Source organism: Alnus glutinosa, chromosome 14 (genome assembly GCF_958979055.1).
Source record: "Alnus glutinosa chromosome 14, dhAlnGlut1.1, whole genome shotgun sequence".
NCBI classification, from domain to species: domain Eukaryota; kingdom Viridiplantae; phylum Streptophyta; class Magnoliopsida; order Fagales; family Betulaceae; genus Alnus; species Alnus glutinosa.
Window position 1 is genome coordinate 16609295 of NC_084899.1, and position 20714 is coordinate 16630008.

The 20714-nt window shown below is 37.5% G+C and overlaps 1 protein-coding gene and 1 long non-coding RNA gene across 3 annotated transcripts; one reads left to right on the top strand and one right to left on the bottom strand.

Moving 5' to 3' along the window:
- Positions 1 to 2646: 2646 nt before the first annotated feature.
- On the top strand, positions 2647 to 6102 carry LOC133856600 (uncharacterized). Of its 2 annotated transcripts, none has more exons than XR_009898226.1 (3): positions 2647 to 2863; positions 4784 to 4855; positions 5809 to 6102. It is a non-coding gene; the product is annotated as an uncharacterized LOC133856600 (long non-coding RNA). The 2 variants fall into 2 exon arrangements; XR_009898227.1 differs by lacking the exon at positions 2647 to 2863 and adding an exon at positions 2930 to 3005.
- Positions 6103 to 17223: 11121 nt separating this feature from the next.
- Positions 17224 to 19680, bottom strand: LOC133857812 (G-type lectin S-receptor-like serine/threonine-protein kinase LECRK3). Its single transcript, XM_062293162.1, has one exon. The coding sequence runs from the start codon at positions 19648 to 19650 to the stop codon at positions 17320 to 17322; it is 2331 nt and encodes a 776-aa protein (XP_062149146.1). The 5' UTR covers positions 19651 to 19680; the 3' UTR covers positions 17224 to 17319.
- Positions 19681 to 20714: the final 1034 nt, after the last annotated feature.

Sequence of the window (20714 nt, forward strand, 5' to 3'; positions counted from 1 at the left end):
CCCATGAGGGTCGCCAGCGAGGACGCTGGGTCCCAAGGGGGGGTGATTGTGACGTCCCACATCGCCTGGGAATGAGGATGTGCTTATATGTATAAATGCACCCTATATGACACAACGCGTTTTAAAGCCGTGATGGCAATGAACCTATCAGAACTCCGCAGTTAAGCGAGCCGCTGCGAGAGCAATCCCAGGATGGGTGACCTCTTGGGAAGTCTGATATGGGGAGCCAAAAGCGGACAATATTGTGTCATTGGGGGTGGATCGTTACAAATTGGTATTAGAGTTTAAGGATAATAAAAGAGCCTTAGGAATGTAAAAGCTTCAACAAAGATAAAAAGATTTAAATAAAGTTCTGTGTGTGCATTGTATAATTATTGTAATGCATCTGCTAGGATTTGGGTTGGTCATGTAGCATAGTTCTGTGTAGACAAGTCATGCCACCTAGACAATGACCTCTTCCATTGTTTGGAAGTGTTGCATGCGTCTCAATTGATTCAAGTGTGACACATTCCTGTGTCTCGTCCATGTATGTGGAGTCGTGTAGGTAGAGTACGAACCTTCAGATCAAAACATATGCGTGACTACTCTTGTGGTGACGCTGTAATGGGTAGGCCTAGGTGTCTAGTCACTTAGTCTTTCGTAAGAGTCTAGCATGATTGTGTTAGGCCATAGGCGAAGTAAGAGAGAGCTTCTCGTGAGGGTAGACTAATAACCGTCCTTTGAGAAATGATGATGTATCCTTTGGGCGCATCGAAGGAGACTCGAATCTTGAAGAGCACGAGACCATTGTACGAGATCAATTCAAGAAAACTGCCTAGCTACAACTATGGGGACGACACCCTAGCGAGGAGAGAACTGCTTAATGACGAAAGACATTTTCGAGGAATCTGACCGATAGGTACGAGTTAAGATACTAAAACATTAATGAAACAGATTTAGCAAGTAAATAACTAAAAATGATAAATTTCAAGATACCTTATTTTTAAATAAATCGTGATTTAAAGAATGATTTAAAAACAAGTAGTCAAGTAAAATATGACTAAATAAAATTTATGGGCTAAGCCAAAATACTTTTAAAACACGATTCAAACATAAGGATTAACTTAAAAGTTAGTAGTTCAAACATGGGTTATGTGTAAAATATAGAATTTACAAATGATTATTAAAGTCAAAGTGATAGTTCAAATATGAACTTTCAATATATATAGTTGTACGTATTAGAAAATGTAGTTTGAATTAGGTCCAAGTGTTAGAAAGGAGTCAAGTGCCAGTTGACCTTTGATGAAATAATGGCGTCATAGCACATTTGCAATCGTGAAATCGATATTTAGGAAAAATTTATGTTTTGAAGGTATTGATAACGGTGGAATAGTAAGAAATTAACGGATTGGATTGATAAAATGTTGAGGATAAGCCACCGATCATGAGTTAGGAACAAGTTAAGGCATAGTAATGCTTGGTTAAATATGAAAATCTAAATGGTTTACCTATTTGAGGATAGTAGTACTTATGAATTAAGGGAAATAAATCATAAAACCACATGGGGTAAGTCAGATTTTGAATATTGGGAGACACTTTGTAAGGCCGCACAAGATTACTAAGGTCTAAAAGGTCACAGTTGTGGACAATTAGAGTTGCTCTATTATGATGTTAGGAGTTGGCAAGGTAAATGATGTAGGAGATTTATGTGAAACAACCAAATTATTTTTTTTGATAAGTGTGAAACAACCAAATTATTATTGAGGTTGCTTAGGAAATATACTTCATTGCTAAAGTTTTGGTGATAGTTTGTCGCAAAGACTAAGAGTTTGAGGTACTAAGGATAAATCAAAGTATATGGTATAGATGAATGAGAATGATTCACTTTAAGTCATAGATTGGATAATGAGTTTGAAACTAAGGAGGGGAGATTAAGTGAGATTACTTGGACTTGTGAGGAATATATACCTAGAAGAGACAGGTGATGCTGGTAAAGTAGTATGAGTTTAAGTGATTAAAGATTGTAGAGGATGATGTAAAAGTTCTATGGCGAAATCATGGCGTTGATGAAGCCTCATGGGAGCTTGAGCAGCAAATGAGGGATAGATATCCACACTGGTTCGAGTGAATCCAGGTATGACCCTTTGATTCATATCGATTATGTGTTAATCCATAAGGAAAATGCATATTTGCATGTTCATCAAGCAGATAAATGTCTAAATTTCGAGGACGAAATTTTTATAAGGAGGGAGGGATGTAATGTCCAGGACATTTTGTAATAACTATAACACGAAATTTGGGTAAATAATTAGTTTAAGTTAATTTAGCGTCTTTAAAATGCAAGAAAATATTTTTAGGCCCAAAGAAAAGAAACTAAAAAAAAAAAAAAAGAGAATTAAATAATTTAAATAATGAAATAGAAAATAAAGCAAAAGAAAATATAAAGGAAAATAAATAATTGAATATAATATATATAAAAGAAAATAAAATAAAAATAATTAATTAATTAAATTTTATATATATATATATATAATGTAGTGGTGAGGCGCAGGGCGCAAGACCTGCGCCCCACCACTAAACAAGAAGGGCCATGTGGCCCTTCTAAAAGAAAAGAAGAAAAAAAATAAAAAATAAAAATAGTAAATAAAATAATAATGAAACAAAAAGAAGAGGAAAAGTAGACAGTGTGTGGTGCACTTAAAGAAAAAAGGAGGCAGAGTCTCCTTCGTCAGACCATCAGAGGCGTGAGACATGGGGTAAGGAAAATGGGAGTTTTCCTTGTAGAAAAATTACGATCCACAAAGATCTAACGGTCCGATTTTCAATCCGTCTTCGGTAACGTGATCCTTGCACTCGGATCTACATTACTACCGTTCACTTTAAGGTAAAACATTAATTTCATAATTTCATAATTTTTAGGTAAAATCTTAAATATGAGTTTAATCCTTTATGTCCTTTAAGTGTTTGAGTTTATTAGAGCGTATTTGAGGCTAGCTAAACTTTGGGTTGGAGTTTGGTGAATTTGGGTAAGTTTTTCCTTGAGCCTTAATTTTTGAGTATTTGATATTTAGGGATTTTAAGAGATTAACTTCTAGTAAATGTGATTGTGTTTAAAATATTGTTATTGGGGCTAAGTTTAGAAAACCCCAATTTGATGGACTAGATTAACTTGAAGTTTTTAATTATTTAAAATTAGATTGTTAATTTGTGAATACATTGTGGTGAGTGATTGATGTTGGAATGGAAAGTGATTATGAAGGGTATTTTGATGGTAATCCAAATCTGGATTTGAGAGTTGTAAATTGAGTATTATGCTTATGGAAGAGAGTTAAAGCTTTGATGGGTGTCTTTGTTGTTGGATTTCATGGATGAGTTTGATTTCTAAGTTAAGTTGTGGTTCTTTGATGAAGCTTAGTTCTTGGTGGCAATTTATTTTAAGGAATTGTGTTAGATTTTGTAATATAATTCTAGTCTTAATGTAAGTTGTTGAGAATTGGTCTTGATATGGAAATGAGGATTTTGATGATATGTTGGATAAGGTTGATTCAATTAAAAGTTAGATTCGTTATTTTGGTTTAATTGGATGCTTTGAGGACAATGGATTATCAATTAGTAAATAAAGTCCTCATCATGGTACTAAGTGGGGAATGAGAAATAAGATAAGGAAATTGGTTAGGTTGGTTTGTTGAGAAGAGCTTGGAGTTATGTTTAGATCCTTTGGTGAAAATTCAAATCTGGTCAGTGGTTGTAAATTGGGGATAATTGTGCTAATTGACGGTTATTGCTCCATTATGTTGATGGTAGAATGTTTGATTGAATTGGGTTTAGTTTTGGAAGAAATTTGGTAGATGATAATGGCTATGATTATTGGAATTTTGGTGAGTTGATGTGAGGGAAAACCTTGCTATATTTAATGTTGTGTTTTAATGGATTCAAATATGGATTTTTGGATTGGTAATTTGATGATGTTAGTTTATGATTAATTGTTGAGGATTAAGGTTAATGATTGTGATGGATTTATGGATTTAGTTTTATGTGGCGTCTGATGTTTGTAGTTGATCCATGGTAGTCCTTAATGGCTATGGCTCATTGTATGTAAAAGAGGGGTTTTGATTGATCTTGATGTAAGGCTATGGATATTGAAGGTTTGGTGGTAGGAGATTGATCTTATTATGTAAATGGGTTGAAATTTGGCACGGGTTTGGATGTTTGGTTGTTATGGGCCGAGTATGTATGTGTCAATGTGAAATGGTATTTTAGTGAGGACGTCTTGGTTATGGTTTGTTGAATAAGGCTAAAATATGTTCTATGTTATATTTATGAGTTGGATATTCTAGGTGTTGATGAAGTTGAATTGATTAAGGTTGATTACGATAAATGATTGAATTCTTTGCTATAGTTTATTTAGGTGTATAGGTGATGTAATAATAAGATTTTAGATGATGTCCTTTGTAGAGTTGGGTTGTTTTGATTAGTCTCATGTTATAGTCCTAATAAGATTCTCGGGTAGTGATGGTAGTTATAAGTGAGATGAATAGATCATAATCTTGGTACTTGGTGAAAATGAGGAATGTAAATGAAAGCGTATAGGAGATGGATGGAATACACAAAGATTATAAAATGTTAAATTAGGTTAAGTCCTAAACCTAAACTACTTGGATGATAGTAAATGATAACCTAATAATAGTTTAGGATACCTAACTAGCCTTAGAAGCAGATTACTCGACGTGTGAGCACGTGGGTAGTGTACGTGTCATAGAGTATAGAGTTCAATAACATAGTCTAATGTTATTAATGTTTGCAGGATAGTGTCCGGATTGGAGTCTTTAATGGGTTCTCCAATGTAGAGTTCGAGTCATGGTCCAATGCAGCCAAGGTGAGTATTCTACTCACTGAGAAGTATTATTTTCATATATGATGAATTGCAAAATATATATTGTTTTACAAATCTGAACCAACTGTATGTTGATTATGATATGTTTTGGATGATTTGAGTACTTTTGAGTATATTGAAATTATGATGATGTTTTGAAGTATGAATATGATATGTGATTTTAGAGTGAGTATAAATTGGAGATTTAAGTTATGCAAATTGTCTAAGAAATGATATGCTGGACTATTTATGTTTGATGAAGAAAGCATGTGTTAAAGTCATGATTATGAAATTAAATGTATAGTATTTGAGCACGAGCATTCAGCATGACACTAAAAGACCAGGGTTCAATTCCCGGGCATACGTACGACACGCACACACTAGCACTAAAAGACCAGGGTTCAATTCCCGGGCATACGTACGACATGCACACACTAGCACTAAAAGACCAGGGTTCAATTCCCGGGCATACGATAAGAATAAGACCGGGGTTCAATTCCCTTAGGCAAACGTACGACACGCATGCACAGCATTTGTTTCATGATAATTGAATTGTTTTCATGTTTTTGATATATATGGTAGTTTTACTAGACGTATTAATATGCATAAGAGTCTCAATGGAAAGGAACTTATGTATATTTCTATCGGATGGTTGCATGATTTAAATGCTATTGTTTTCTATAACAGAACTTCTACGTATAATCTTAGTTGCCTAGTATGCTTTAAATGTTTTCTATTAGCCGGTGTTTGCTATATCAGCTATGGGGGTTTTCAAACAAAAGTTTATAAAATTGGTGGCTGTTATAGTGTACTCACGACTAAAAAGTGAAAAGTTGGTTCTTTGCGAAAACTCAGTGAATAGTATACCTCTGAGGTCTTAGTGTATTTATTTATGCTAAGGCGGTGGGCTCATAATTCCACCTATACGGATGTGGCAAACCCCCACAACCGTATAGATGATGTTCCTTTGGCTGCAGGTATTCCGGTCGTAGTTGATAGCATTGTAGAAAGATATTTTGGATGTTATGACTGAAGCACGCCGCAACGGTCGTAATTGGTGGACCACGGGTTGTCCACTTGTTTATAGGTTTGGTTTATGGCTTATGACGTTTGTGTCACTTGTTATTGTACAAAACCATTTATGTCACTTATTTAATTCGTGGAAAGATTTAATCATATAGATATTAAATGGCTCTTTGTTGTAATTATTTGTGATAGATGTATAAGATGTGATTTCCGCTAATAGGTTATGTTTTCCGCTGCATAGTTGATAGATGTTATACTCTGATTTGCCAGGTACATATTATGGGGTATGTACATATGTTGGCTTTGCGACATATCGTCGTGCCACTGTGAAGATCCGTTTATATTTTAAGGGATTAATGACTATGTGGATGTTTTATAAAAAAAAAAAAAAAAAAAAAAAAAAAAAAAAAAAAACGGGTCGTCACAGGCCCAGCTCCCCATCTTTTCCTTTTTTCTTTTTACAACCTACGTGACTGGAACTCGGCCGTGTTCAAGTTGCTTTCTTGCCGAGCTTTCTACTCGGCTCGTTGGTGGATCACCAGACGGGCTTCACGCTGGCTCTAGGAAGCTCAGGTTACTCTTCATTCTTAACCTTCAGGTTCCCGAGGTCTAACAAAGTCGGGTGGACCAGTCCCTTGCGCTTGGTCGTGAAGAACTTTGCCATGGCTAAAGAGATCAGGTCTAGGAGCAGGTTTTTTTTTTTTTTTTTTTTTTGAGGAGGTTTGGGATTGAGCTTGGAATGTAAGCTCGAAATTGGAGCTCGGGATGAGCTCAAGATTGTGCTGCTTAGAATGTGAGCTTTTTCCTTTTCGTCAGAGTTTCAGGAGCCTTCCAATTCTACTCGGTGAATTTGGAATTGCTCAAGAGCCATTCCGGCATTTTCCTTTGAAGCTTACGTGCGATAGGACTGAATGAAATGACAAGAGGCTTCCTTGATTTCCTTGAGGGTAAAATGGGGACTTATTCTTCATCCCTTTCAAGGCACCATTAATAGTGCTTGTCAGGAAAGTACCATTTTAAAACCTTTACCCCTTACAACCTTCCTAAAAGGATACGTGGCCATTTTTTGGCCTTTTACTTTTTGATAGTGTTGTACAAATCCAGTACAAGTCTCATGAGAAATAAGTCAAACATTAAATGTTTTTCTCTGTTCAATCGTGCAAGACTGAACATCAGCTGAACTTTGTGCACTGTTCACGCAAACCAGGAAAACCCCTACCTTTTTCCCCAAAATACAATCTTCTTCTTCCGGCAGAATCGCCAAAGTCAAAATATCATCGTATGAAAGCTCGGATGAACAACTAAATCAGGTTACAATGAAGAAATAGAAGACTCATCTGGCACACCCATAGAGACGATCACCGACATGGCACCGGTGAATCCATAATCGAAAAATTTGAAACTTCATACCCATATACTCCAGTGAAGGCCAGCTTCCTTCTTGGCGTGGTTGCTAACAGAAAACCATGTTCGCATGGATCCACACGAGATTGCCTCGCCCGACATAGATCTGATGCGCCTGAATTCAGGTCTGTTGTATGTGAACCCATACCTGTAGCATTAACCTCCTTCGATCGACGAAAGGTTCTCTAATTGCCAGTCACCATTCTGTATATTTTTGGAAGAACGACTAAGCCGTTCCCACAGACGGCGCCAAACTGTTGATGCTATTTTTTGCTTGATGACATGGCAACTCCCGATTCGTCTCTCCGCTGTAACCTACAACAAAGCAAAGGCCCGCCAGGGGTTGGCCGGCGGAACCTCCTCCGACGCCCAAGTCAGTTGAGAGAGAGAGAGAGAGAGAGAGAGGGAGGCACCTCTATTAGATAGATCAGATGCATACCTTTTTAGATGATGTGTATATGTAGGCTCCATTCTACTATTGATTCATAGCAAAAGTCTTGTTATTGTACAGTGTGAACAGTGACCAATAAGGTGTGAAGATATTAGGGATAGTGCTACATGCTGATTTCTGACCTGATTTGACAAGTACTAAGATCATAATAAATGCTAAGGATCCTGGTGACTCCTGACCAACCATATGTTCCCGAGACCTTGGTCACTCCCGACCAAGCATATATTCCGAGTGGTTATTCCCGACAGACCACATAATCTCGACCAAACGTACCTTCCCGAGTGGGGAATAATAATTCCCCAACAAGCACAACTGTCATGTCATTATAATGATGATGTCAACCACCATTATTTGGCCAATTTAATGGTGTGGCTTTAAAAATTAGTTTTTAAATTGGTATTGTGAAAAATAATAATAATAATGGCTCATTTTTTACGTCATTTTTACTAATATTCTGTTTGTTTCGACGTAAAATGATTTTAGGGAAGTCATTTTTTTGAAAAATATTTTTCGTCAAAAGCATTTTTCAATGTTTAGAGAGTACGGAAAATCACAAATATTTTTTTATATTTTTATTCAATCATGTTAACCTATAAAAATCAATTTTTATTAAAATATATAAATATTCATTTAAAATAATATAAAAATCACCGGTGACGAGATTTTGTCACTGACCGACAGGATTCCGGCTATTATAGCCAAAATCTGAGATAAAGGCCGGAATCCGGACAGCTTCGTCGGAAGAATCTAAGTCAGCCGGATTCCTGCCAGAACCGTTGGAATCGGGCCAGTAGGCCGGAATCCGGCCGTTCTGGCCGGGATTTTCTGGCCTGATCCGGACGGCCAGCCGTTCTGGCTAGATCCGGCCAGCCGGCCAGAATTTGGCCGTTCTAGCCAGATGGCCGGAATACGACCAGTTTGGTCGCCCGAATCTGGACTGACCGGATTCCGGCGAAGATGGCCGGATTCTGTAATGTCCAAAAAATTATTTAATGAATTTATTAGGAAGTAAATTAATGTAAGCCCACTTAGCGTGATAAAATCACACTGGATGATTTAATTTAGAAAAGTGAAGAGAAAATGGTAAAATATTGTTAATGGGTTTTTAGGATTAAATAAAAATAAGTCTAATTAGTGTTGTAAAATAAACAAAGTGTTTGTTTTATCCTATGGACTTGTAATTGATAGCCCAAGAAAAGAGAAAAAAAAAAGATCTTTTAGGCCCAAACCAAGAATTTCTACTAATGCCCTAAACATTCACTTAAAGTGGGAGGCATTTTCGGAAATTATGCATACCCCTTATCCCCTCTATGTCGCTCACGACACCCCTTCTCCCAAATCAGATTTTTCACTCTTCTCCCTAAAAAACGCAGCACTTCCTCTCCCTTTTTCTTCTCTCCGTTTCCATTTCTCTCTTCCAGTGGCTGGGGGTGGCCGGCTCCTTAAGGTTTTTTTTTTTTGTTTTTTTTTTTTAAAAAAAAAATAAGTATTTTTATTTATTTTTTAATAAATTTATTTTTTTTTTATTGCGGTGGACACGTGTCGCCATCTTATTGGCGACACGTGTCGCTGACGTGGCATTTGACTGAATCTGTTAAAAAATTTAACAGAATTGACGCTAGGGATCGATTTGTAATTATTGCATATCACGAGGACCTCCCATGAACTTTTTAAACCATAGGGAGTGAAAAATAATTATGGTATACCACAGGGACCAACGGTGCAATTATCCCTAAATTTATCTACTTAGAACTTACTATTTGTCCCATCTATTTAATAAATACAATTTATTAATTGCTAAATGTCCTATTTATTTTCTTGGTCTTTACATAGAGAATCTGCATTTAAAAAAAAATACTTGCCATAGTAATCTTATTTATAGGCTCACAGTTCATAGTTATGAAACATTGGAGTGCTTGGAGCATAATCTGATTAGGAGTCTGAGTTCTAGATCACTTAGTCTTTAATCTTATCTTCATAGAATTCAAATTGGGTAGTAGAGTCCAAACTGGATAGGACACTACCTCTGCTGCTGATGTCATACTATTAGGTACCTTATCCCATATTTGATGGGACAAACGTCTATTTTGATATACTTGAGCTATGCGTCTCTTTGGAGATAACGAATGGTCTTGTACTTAGGTCTAATCTAGCCGGGCCGACCCAACGGGCTCAGTCCCTGATACTACCTTAGGCCCACGTGTCTATGAAACAAATTATTTCCCCAATAGTTATTGAATATATTTTAGCTTGTAATTTTTTTGTTTCATTTTTCTTTGGTTAATGCGTTTGCCTCTAGTTCTAACCCAACACACAAACCCATCCCTTAACTATATACCCACACACACCACATAAATCTCGAAATAGTACATACATGTACGATAAATAATTTGAAACTTAAGGAAACTTAAGGACAAAAGTGTTAGGATTTTACCTTGAAGCTTGTTCTACGCCCTTTTGCTCCAAGCCCAATCCCTTCTATTCTTATCCTCTCCAATCTATGAACTTCCATTCTATTTCTCTCTTTCTCTCTCTATTTATTTTTTCTCTCTTAGGGATGTTGGGTCGTAAGTTTGGGGGCACACATAATGGAACCTTAGCCCCAAAAAGATCTTTTATAGCTCAAGAAGTGATATTTTCGTGTCCCAGGTCCCACCGAACGAGCGGTGTTTCCCAACGTTCAAGCGATGCTCCATACTAATTGAACGCTTCTCCAGACCATTCCATTGCTGGTCCTAGACAACACTGCACAGTGTTTAGTAAAATACACATAACTTTTACTGCAGGTCTCAAAATTGTGCATATGACCCCATTCAAGAAAGCACTTTTGAAGATAGATGTTGTGGCAACCATTCCAAGCTTGGTGAGTATTGTCTTATATTAAAAAATAAATAAATGCTTCCATAATCATTATCCTAATCATCTCCCTTTAGTTACTCCTATCTCTATCGAATTTATCAACATTACACCCGATTTCACATTTTAATCTATGATTTTGAAGTGAGGTGTTACAAAACACCCTCTGATTAGACTTCATATTGCCCTTTCTAAAGCTGAACCTTCATCCTATAGCAAGGCTGCTACTGACCCAAGATGAAGAGAAGCTGTGGGACTCGAATTTGATGCTTTCATGTCAAATGGTACTTGGACTTTGTGTCATTCGAAATAAATGAGTTTATAAGGTGAAAAAGAAAGCAAATGGATATGTGGAGAGATTTTTAAAGTTAGATTAGTTGCTAAAGGATTTGATCAACGATGTGGAGTGGATTACACTGAGACCTTTAGTTTCGTATTCAAAACTTCAACGATTCAAATTATTCTAGCTATGGCAATACATCTTGATTGGGAAATTTGACAGTTGCATGTGTCAAATGCCTTCTTACACGGCAATTTGATTGAAAAGGGGTCTACATGTAGCAGCCTTAAGATTCATTGATAAGGAAAAACCAAATTTTGTGTGTAAATTGCGCAAAGCCACTTATGGCTTAAAACAAGTTCCAAGAGCTTGGTTCACTAGGCTATCCAATTTTCTACTTGATATTGGGTTTACGGCCTCTATAATGGACACATCTCTTGTAAAGATCAAGAAAAATTAATAGGAATTTAGCATTTAATAAATTGTATTTATTAAATTATGGGACTAATAATTATATTTTAGGCGATAAAATTTATGTTAATAAAATAAGTCTTAAATAAAATAGTAGAATTAGAGTAATTATTATAGTGAGTCCTAGTTGAATAAATAGTCCATTATATTAATTAAAGTATAGATAAAATTAAATATGGGGTTGCATATTAATTATTAAAAGATAGGATCTTTAAATTAATGGGTCCTACAATAATTTATATAAGTTGAGGGCTTAAAATAGGATCTTTAAATTAATGGGTCCTATAGTAATTTATATAAGTTGAGGGCTTAAAATAAAGGACAATACTTCTTTGCCACGTGGCATCATCTGGTTGGCTTGAGAGGATATCCTCATCTTCTCCCGGCCACTCACATTGCGCCACGTGTCTCACCTTATCACTTTTTCTCTTTTCTTTTCTCTCCTTTCTCGCTTTTGGACCACGACCTCTCCCTTCTTTTCTTCTTCTTCCTTTTCTCGCCACCCAACGCACCACTCTTCCTTTTTCTCTTTTCTTTCTTTCTTTCTTCTTTCCCCTTTCTCTGTTCTTCATTTCCCTTCCACCCGAGAGACACCAAACAGAGAGAGAGATGCTGAGCCAGAGAGAGTGAGATTGGCGATGAGAGAGATCCAGTGGACCCAGAGCCAAACCCGACGAGCCAGGAGCTTAGACCCACGACCCATGAGTCAAACCCGATGAACCCACCAAAGCCGTGTGACCCGATCCTCCATGATCGGCGGCCAGGACTGAAATCTGGCGTTTGGAGGCCGTTCTCCGATGGATTTCCGGCGAGCCCGCAACCCAGAACCCGACCATCAACCAATGACCCAAAATTTTGTTGATTTATTTTGGGTATTTTACTCTTGATTGGATTATGGTGGGTTGATTTTGTTGGGTCATTGGTTGATGATTTCGGATGGTAGTGTTGGATTTTGATACCCTGTTTTGGATGATGGCCGAATGGTTGTATGTGGATGATTTGGTGTTTGCTTCGGCTATGCATGGTATTTAGGAATTTGTGATTTTCTGTTTGGTGTTCCAGTGGGTATGTTGGCAGTGAGTTGAGTGACTGGTTGTGTGTACTATGATGGGGGTTCACTGTGGTTGACTGATTTTAGGTTTGATATAGTTGTTGTGGTCTGATTAAAGCATGATGATGTTTTCTGAATATTGGATGAGTATTGGGGCTGGTTGTGTGTTGGACAGTTGTGATGTGGTAGGTGATTTATAAATTATTGATGATAGTTGTTGTGAAATTTTGGTAGAAGGTATTTCCAATTAGAGGAGATTGATGCTTTATTGTGAGTGGTTGATGTTTGAATGGAAAGCAATTTTGATGGTTATTTGGATGGAAATCTAGATTTGGTTTTATGCTTGTAAATGGAATAATTATGTTGGTTTATATTTATTTGTTAGGGACTAAGTTTATTGATGTTTTTGGGTTGATGTTAACCAAAGTGGAGATATGGTGGGTTTGTGGTTCGTTGTGTTGATTTGCCATGATGGAGTAGTATTAGAAAAAAATGTATTTTCGGTTAGGTTGGCTTGTATGTATTTTTGGTTATGATGACTAAAAGAGATGTTGATCTTAAAATGTAAAGGAGGATTTTAAAGTAATTGTAGGAATATAGTAGAATTGATATTAGTAGGGGTTTTGATGTGTAGTTGATTAGTGAAGGCTAATATGTGTTTCATGATATGCTTATGATGTTGGATATCCTAGGTGATGATAAAGTCGGGTTAATGTGGAATGAGTTGTTAATTAATGGTTAAATTCTTCATTATGGTGTTGTAGGTATGCTAACTATGAGATTGTATTAGGTTGTGGATGTTAGTATTAATGTTCTAATCTTTGTGCTAGTTGAGAAATGAGACAAAGTAGCTATAAGTGAAGGGCTTAAGATGGATGATAAGTGAATGATTAGATGAAAAAGAAATACAAGAATCAATGAATGTAATATGAATCCAATAGGTGATAACTTAGTAACTACTTCACCTATACATGCACACTTGATATTTATGGGCATCAGTGGATTAGGCTTAAGTGTTGTATGTGTATATGTATACATATATACATATACATGTATATGGCTTAAGTTGAACATATATGTTAACTTAGTAGATGAATAACAAGTTATAAAAATGATTAACAATGATAATGTAACTTAATCTCAGCAAGTAGACAAATAAAATACTAAAAAGAATAAAATATGAACCTAAACCTAAATGATAACCTAACAATAATTTATGATACTTAACTAGACATAGACACAGGTAATGAGACGTGTGAGCACGCGGGTAGTCTATGTGTCCTAAGGTGTAGAGTTTCATAGCGTAGTCTAATGTTATAAGTATTTGCAGGATCGTGTCATCATTGGAGACTTCAATGGGTCCTTCAATGTAGAGTTGGAGTCGTGAGTCCAATGCAGTCAGGTGATATTTTACTCACTGAAAAATTGTTATTTTTACATATTATAGAATTGCAAAATTTATATGTTTTATAAATCCGAACCAACTGTATTGAATATATCTGTTTTGCTTGATTTGAGTACTTTAGAGTATGTTCAAATATATCAATGATGTTATGAAATGATGTATGGATGAAATGTGTTGAAATGATTTAAAGTGTTTGAATGTGAGCTGCGGTTGAGATTTAAATTATGCAAAGTAGAATGATAAAATTACATGTTGATTGGTTTAGCGTATTTGAAGAAAGCATGATTTGCAAAGAATAGAAGTATAGAGTTTGAATTGTAAAGCATAAAGCATGAGCATGAGCATAAGAATGAAAGGAAGAGTAAGCCTCAAAGAATGAAAATGAAGGAAAGTTTCACAAGGAATGAAAGGACAATCATGAGCATGCATATCATCGTTTAAATTGTGTTATGTTTTCATGATATATAATATTGTAGTTTTTATGCTAGACATATTAGTATGCCTAAGAGTTTTAATGGCAAAAGAGCTTATGTATACTGCTATCGTCTAGTTGCATAATAACATTGAGCTTGGATGAACAAGAATATTGTCATGGTTCGGTATGAGTAATACAGTGTCCTAGGAGTAGGTAGATGAATTGTCGTGGCACGTCAGTAGGAAGTGCTTGGATACCCGAGTTTTACTCTAGTAACCGCATGGACAACTACGTGCTCGACATGAAGTTGTAATGCCCTAGGATTCTGTGTTAACCATGTTCGGAAAATGATAGTAAGCTTGTACTAAAGAGCGAGATGACATGTTTTAAGCTTAGTGTGCTTGGTTATGACGCTATTGGTTGCGAGATCAGTGTGGCTTGGGAGTAGGTAGATGGATTGTCGTGGCTCATCAGTAAGAAGTGCTTGGATATCAGAGTCTTACTCTAGTAACCGCATGGACAACTATGTGCTTTGACATGAAGTTGTAATGCCCTGAGGCACAGTATTATCACAGTTAATAACGTTAGACCTATGTGCATTTGAGCTACCAACATAAAAGTATTATTGTAGGTGGGTTTATACGTGGTTGCGTCCAAGCCATTTGAACTTCTACGTATGGGTCCAACTATATAGTATGCTTTTAAATGTTTTTTCTGATAGTCGGTGTTTGCTATATCAGCTATGGGGGTTTTCAAACAAAATTTTATAAATTGGTTGCTGTTATAGTGTACGCGAGACTAAAAAGAAAAGTTGGTTCATTGCGAAAACCCAGTTAGTTTAATATCACTGAGGTCTCAGTATTATATACTGAGGCGGTGAACTCATCATTTTACCTATACGGATGTGGCAAACCCCCACAACCGTATAGATGATGTCTCTTTGGCTGCAGGTACTCGGGTCGTAGTTGATGGGGTCGTAGACGTGCATTTGGGATATTATGACCGAAGCTCGTAGCGATGGTCGTAATTGCGGGACCATGGGTGTCCTCAATTTTATAGGTTTTGTTATGACTTGTGACGCTTTTGTCACCTGTTATTGTATAAAGTTATTTCTGTTATGTATTTATATTGAGGAAAGACTTAAACACATAGATGTTAAATGGCTCTTGTTATTAATTTATGATAGATGCTTAAGATGTGATTTCCGCTATTAGATTTATGTTTTCTGCTGCATAGTTAAATAGATGTCATACTCTGATTTACTAGGTACATATTATGGGGTATGTACCACATGTTGGCTTTGCGACGTATCGTCGTGCCACTGTGAATATTCATTTGTATTTTAAGAGATTAATATTTAAGAAATGTTTTGTGTAAAAAAAAAAAAAATGGGTCGTCACATCTCTATTTATCTACACATGTGGCAAGATTCACATTTACAAGCTTGTTTATGTGCATGATATAATCATCACGGGTACTAATTCATCTGTTATTTGGTTTACTTGTCATACAGCTGTGACATGAATTCCCTGTGAAGGACTTGGGTCCGTTAAACTTTATCCTTGGAATTCAAGTCACTCGCAGCAACAATGGTCTCCATCTCTGTCAAATGAAATGTAAATCTAATTTGCTTGGCAGTACAGACATGGATGGTGCAAAACTTACCAAGTCTCCAAGCCCATCTGGGTCCAAGTTATCTAAACTTTAATGCGAGTTTTGCTAGATCCTACTGCCTACAGACACATCATGGGAGCCCTCCAATATTGTACCCTTACTTTGCTAGAAATTTCATTCTCAGTGTTGTGACAAAACTAATTTTAGTCCTTCACACGACACTCAGTCAATCAACTTTGTTAGTACATGCATTCTCCTTCATTTACACATTAGGCAGCTGCAAAGAGTGTTGGGGTGCCTTAAGGGTTCCATCGATCATGGGCTGTACTACACTAAAGGCAATCTTCAACCTAATGCCTATGTGGTTCACATTCGGCAAGATGCTCTAATGATTGCAGATCTACCACTGGATTTGCTATGTTTTTGGGTAATTGCCTGGTATCCAGGATTACAAAGAAACACATTGTTGTCTCAAGATCTAGTACTATTGAGTCTAGGTATAGATCTTTAGTTGTTACTACTGAGGAGCTTTTTTGGCTCAAGATGTTGTTTAAAGAAATTTGTTATTCCTCTTCCTGCTGCTCATTTCCTTTGGTGTGAAAATATTAGTGCTCTGGCTTTGGCTTTTAACCCTGTGTTTCATGCTGGAACCAAGTACACAGAGGTTGACTACCACTTTGTTTGCGAAAGGGTTCTTAACCGAGATATAATAGTCAAATTCATCTCTAGCTACTAAAGATAAGGTGGCAGATGTATTTACCAAAGGTTTATCTGCTGCTAGATTTCTGTTTTAAAAGTCAAAGTTGATGGTAGTTCTTCCCCCATCACCTTGTGTTGGGCTATTAAAGTATCGAATGAAGAGGATTCAGTTGCAGACGAAAGAGCATCATTTATTGCAGAAGATGCAGACAAGACGAGTGCCACATTGTCAAGGAATCAAACATAAGTTGAAGAAGATAAAGTTTTCTGTTACCAATTCACAAAGGTTGAACTCTTCTCCAAGTCTACCAGCAAGTCTGTCTCAGAAGTTGAACTTGTCCTCATGAGGAGACGTGAGGACAAGTTTATTTGCTAGCTCTCCACAGTTATCAGCACTGCCCCAAGATAACATTCATTCAAATTCTCAAACATTGGATAATGGACTACAATGACATCTTTATTATCTTTGTTCTGTTTTAGTTTAGACATTTTGAATTGTATAGCTAGCAATTACTTTCCTCATCACTGATTATATAGTTTTACGTTTATGTTGTAACTCAAACAATGTAATTGTAAATTTTTATAAATGATAAGCTGAGCATATATATACAGTTTTGGTATGTAGCCAAAACCACTTATCCAACTTTATTTTCAGAGAACATACAACCAAAAAAATAGAGCATCGAGGAGACGTGTACATGCATCATATGAATAAAAAGCTTACATATTAAAAAATAAATACAAAATAAAACTAAAAATTGTTATACAAATTATGAGGCTCAATCACTTGAGAGCCTATATTGCACTTAGGAAAGAGTTAGGGCTTGGTGGAATTGGAATATCAACAGTCCCTTCCAACATAAGCAAAACCTTCTTCATTGACGGCCGAAGTGACGGTTCATCCTGAATGCACCAGAGTCCTAGTTTAACCATTCTATCTACTTGTTTCTTATCAGCCTCTTCATTCACAACTAATTTAGTTAGGTCTCCAACTTCAAAACAATGGTACACCCATTCTTCAAGAACAGCTTCTTCTTCGGGTAGATTCCAGTCTACACACTTTCGACAACATATGATCTCCAAGAGCAAAATGCCGTAGCTGTAAACATCTGCTTTCATTGTGATGGGCAGTTTTCGATGCCATTCTGGTGCAACATACCCCTTTGTCCCTCTAATGCCGGTAAAGGTATTGGTTTGGTCTTGCTTGAGCAGCTTTGCCAATCCAAAGTCACAGATTTTTGCACAACCAGACTCGTCCATGAGAATGTTTTGAGGCTTTATGTCACAGTGAATGATCTGTTGCTCACACTCTTCATGGAGATAAAGAATCCCCCTTGCTACATTGCGAGCAATTCCCATTCTTTCATCCCAACAAGGCTGTTTTTCTGGTGTGAAGAGTATATCTGCAAGTGACCCGTTGCTCATGTACTCGTATACCAAAAGCCTATGAATTCCGTCATGGCAATACCCGAGCAGACGAACTAGGTTTCTGTGATGCGTTCTCCCAATAACTTTCATCTCTGTTTGAAACTCTCTTTCCCCTTCAGCTAACACTTTCTCTAGTCTTTTTACAGCTACGACCTTCTGGCAATTTAACATCGTCCCTTTAAAAACTGCCCCGAATGCTCCTCTACCAACCTCTTCCCTGAAACCATCCGTCACTTTTTCCAGTTCTGAATAAGTGAACGATCGTAGAGCAAAATCGTCACTGAGTTCAACAGTTCCATTACAAGAGAGTTTTCTATACCGGAAATGGTTTTTGTAAAACACAATTCCGGAAATTACCAACATCATGCATCCAAAAGCACCAATTGAAGCACTAATAATTAGGATGTACACTCGAACCTTTTTCTTGTTTTCTTTCGGCATATTTCCATTTTGAGTAGTGGGTGCAGACGGTGTAGACGTACTTACCTTGATGAAAGCAATGTTTGAATCAGTCAGTTGCCTTCTCCCATATCTCAATGGAAGCCTTTGTTTTCGGCACGTCCTGTCTTTGAATAGCGCAGCTTCACAATTACAGTCCTCCAAACAGGCTTGTTTGCAAGAATCTTTGAATGGCACTGTCAAAGCAGAATATGAAACATCTTCCCATTTGGTGTTAGGCACTTCTTGCATGTTGTATGTAATATCTCCATTTTTGCTTTTGCAACTTTCTGCAGTGAAATTCCTCTCGCAGCCAGCAGTCCAGTTGCCCTGTTGGACCATTTCGAATCCCGGAAGACATTCACATTCAGCCTTCAGATCGTTTGGAACACAAAAACCATTTAATCCGCAAAGACCCTTAGGATCACACTGATCAGATGAAGATGACCATACAATTGACCATTTTCCGTTCAGTATCAGATCATGTGAGTACAGCCGGAATATCCCATCAGCATCAAGTCTCGCGAGGTAAATAGTTTCTGCTGTAGGATATCCTCCATTCGTTAGATTCCTAATGTTGAAATTAGTAGCGTTTAGCAAGTAGAGATACCCATCAGTATCCATGTTTAGCGTCACGTTATCTCCAGAGCCAAATGTCACAGTCGAATAGTAAGAATATGGAGCCGTGTCTGGAGTATCGACCGGGTACTGAACTAGGTTTCCATCATGTTGCATCTTCAGACGGAAGACACCCGTTGAGTGATCGGTGTCTGAAATACTAGAAAACAGCTCTTTACCTGCTAAGAGACGTTGACTGGGTAGAATTGTATCAGTCGGGTGCTCAAAACTCTTCCATATTATTTTTCGATCTGAATTGTAGATGACAAAATTGCCCGAGTTAAGCATAGAAGCCGAAGCAGACCCAGAAGAATCAGCTACGACGGCAACCTGCTCTTGTGCCAATTCAAGGACAAGCCTGCCATCGCTTGCGAAACGCAAGGTAACATTGCTGGAGACAGGTGGGTCATCACGGTTTGCAGTCCAGACAACAGTCTTCTCAGGAATTCCAGCAATAAAAATCCCGACAGCGTAGCCATTTCCTCGCTTGTAAAATCCGAAGGCATAGAGGCCAGAATGTGACGACCACGTTGAGTTTGTGGTGGGTGTTAGAGAAGAGCCTCGGCTCACATTAGACTCCATTTGTTGAGCTGAAGCAGTGAAGAATACAGAGACAACAAGAAACAGAGTGATGAAATCCATAACAAGATAATGATATCTCTCTGTAACTTCTCCTTTCTCCACTTTTCATTTCCTTTCTTACCAATTGGTTTTAACATGAAATTCGCAAAGGACTCAGTCTTCAGCGTCTTTCCGACCGTCATTGATTTCCAAAGTCTACGAAGTCAGTCAAGAAACGGAATTGTCAAACTTTCGCGAACCACGGAGGTTGACGCATCTTTGGAGCCGTGTCCATAACTCTCTCACGCTTTGCTTCTCTATTACGAGCTTTGAATTCAAATGGTTATAATTGAAAACTACAGCTTATTTAGATATAACTACGCATTGGTATTGCATATTTAGGCCCGTTTAGTTTGCGAAATAAACTACTGGAATGGAATGACTATTCCTATAAAATAACCATTCTTTTGTTTAGTAGAGATTTATTCCATGGAATAACTATTCCCATTAGAATATCTATTTCCTTACGAAGATGTTTTTTAGAGGAATAGCTATTCGTTGAGGTAAAGAATACAACTTTGAAAAAAAAAAAAAATCGTTTTTTATTTTCTTTCAAATCTTTTGTTTAAAAAAAAAAAAACAAAAAAATTGAAAACAAAAGAGAAAAACTAAACCCCAAGCCACTATGGAAGGCCAGGGGTGGTCGCACCACCCCTCAGGCATTCGGGGGGGGGGGGGGGTTGTGGTGCGACATTCGGGGGTAGCCGCTGCCACCCCTAGTGGCCATCGGGGGTGGCCGCGGAGGCCACTTGGGGGTGGCCTCCGGTTCAACGGTGGGTGGCCGGCCACCCTAATGGATCACTACAAAAATTTTACCAGTTTGACGCGTGTCTACAGTACCGGTTACTGTAGACACGCGTCCAATTTGACACGTGTCTTAGGAGACACGTGTCAAATTGTACCATCTTCACAATTGGACACGTTTATTTAATACACGTGTCACAATTGACACGTGTATTAAATACGCGTGTCCAATTGTGACTAGGGCTGGCAAAACGGGTACCCGACACGACCCGTTAAGACCCGCGACCCGTTTAGGCTAGACCCAGACACGACACGACACGACTATTTCACGGGTCACCCGA

Excerpts from the sequence above, each read along its gene's own strand:
- LOC133857812 (XM_062293162.1), bottom strand. The coding sequence starts at position 19,650 with ATGGATTTCATCACTCTGTTTCTTGTTGTCTCTGTATTCTTCACTGCT.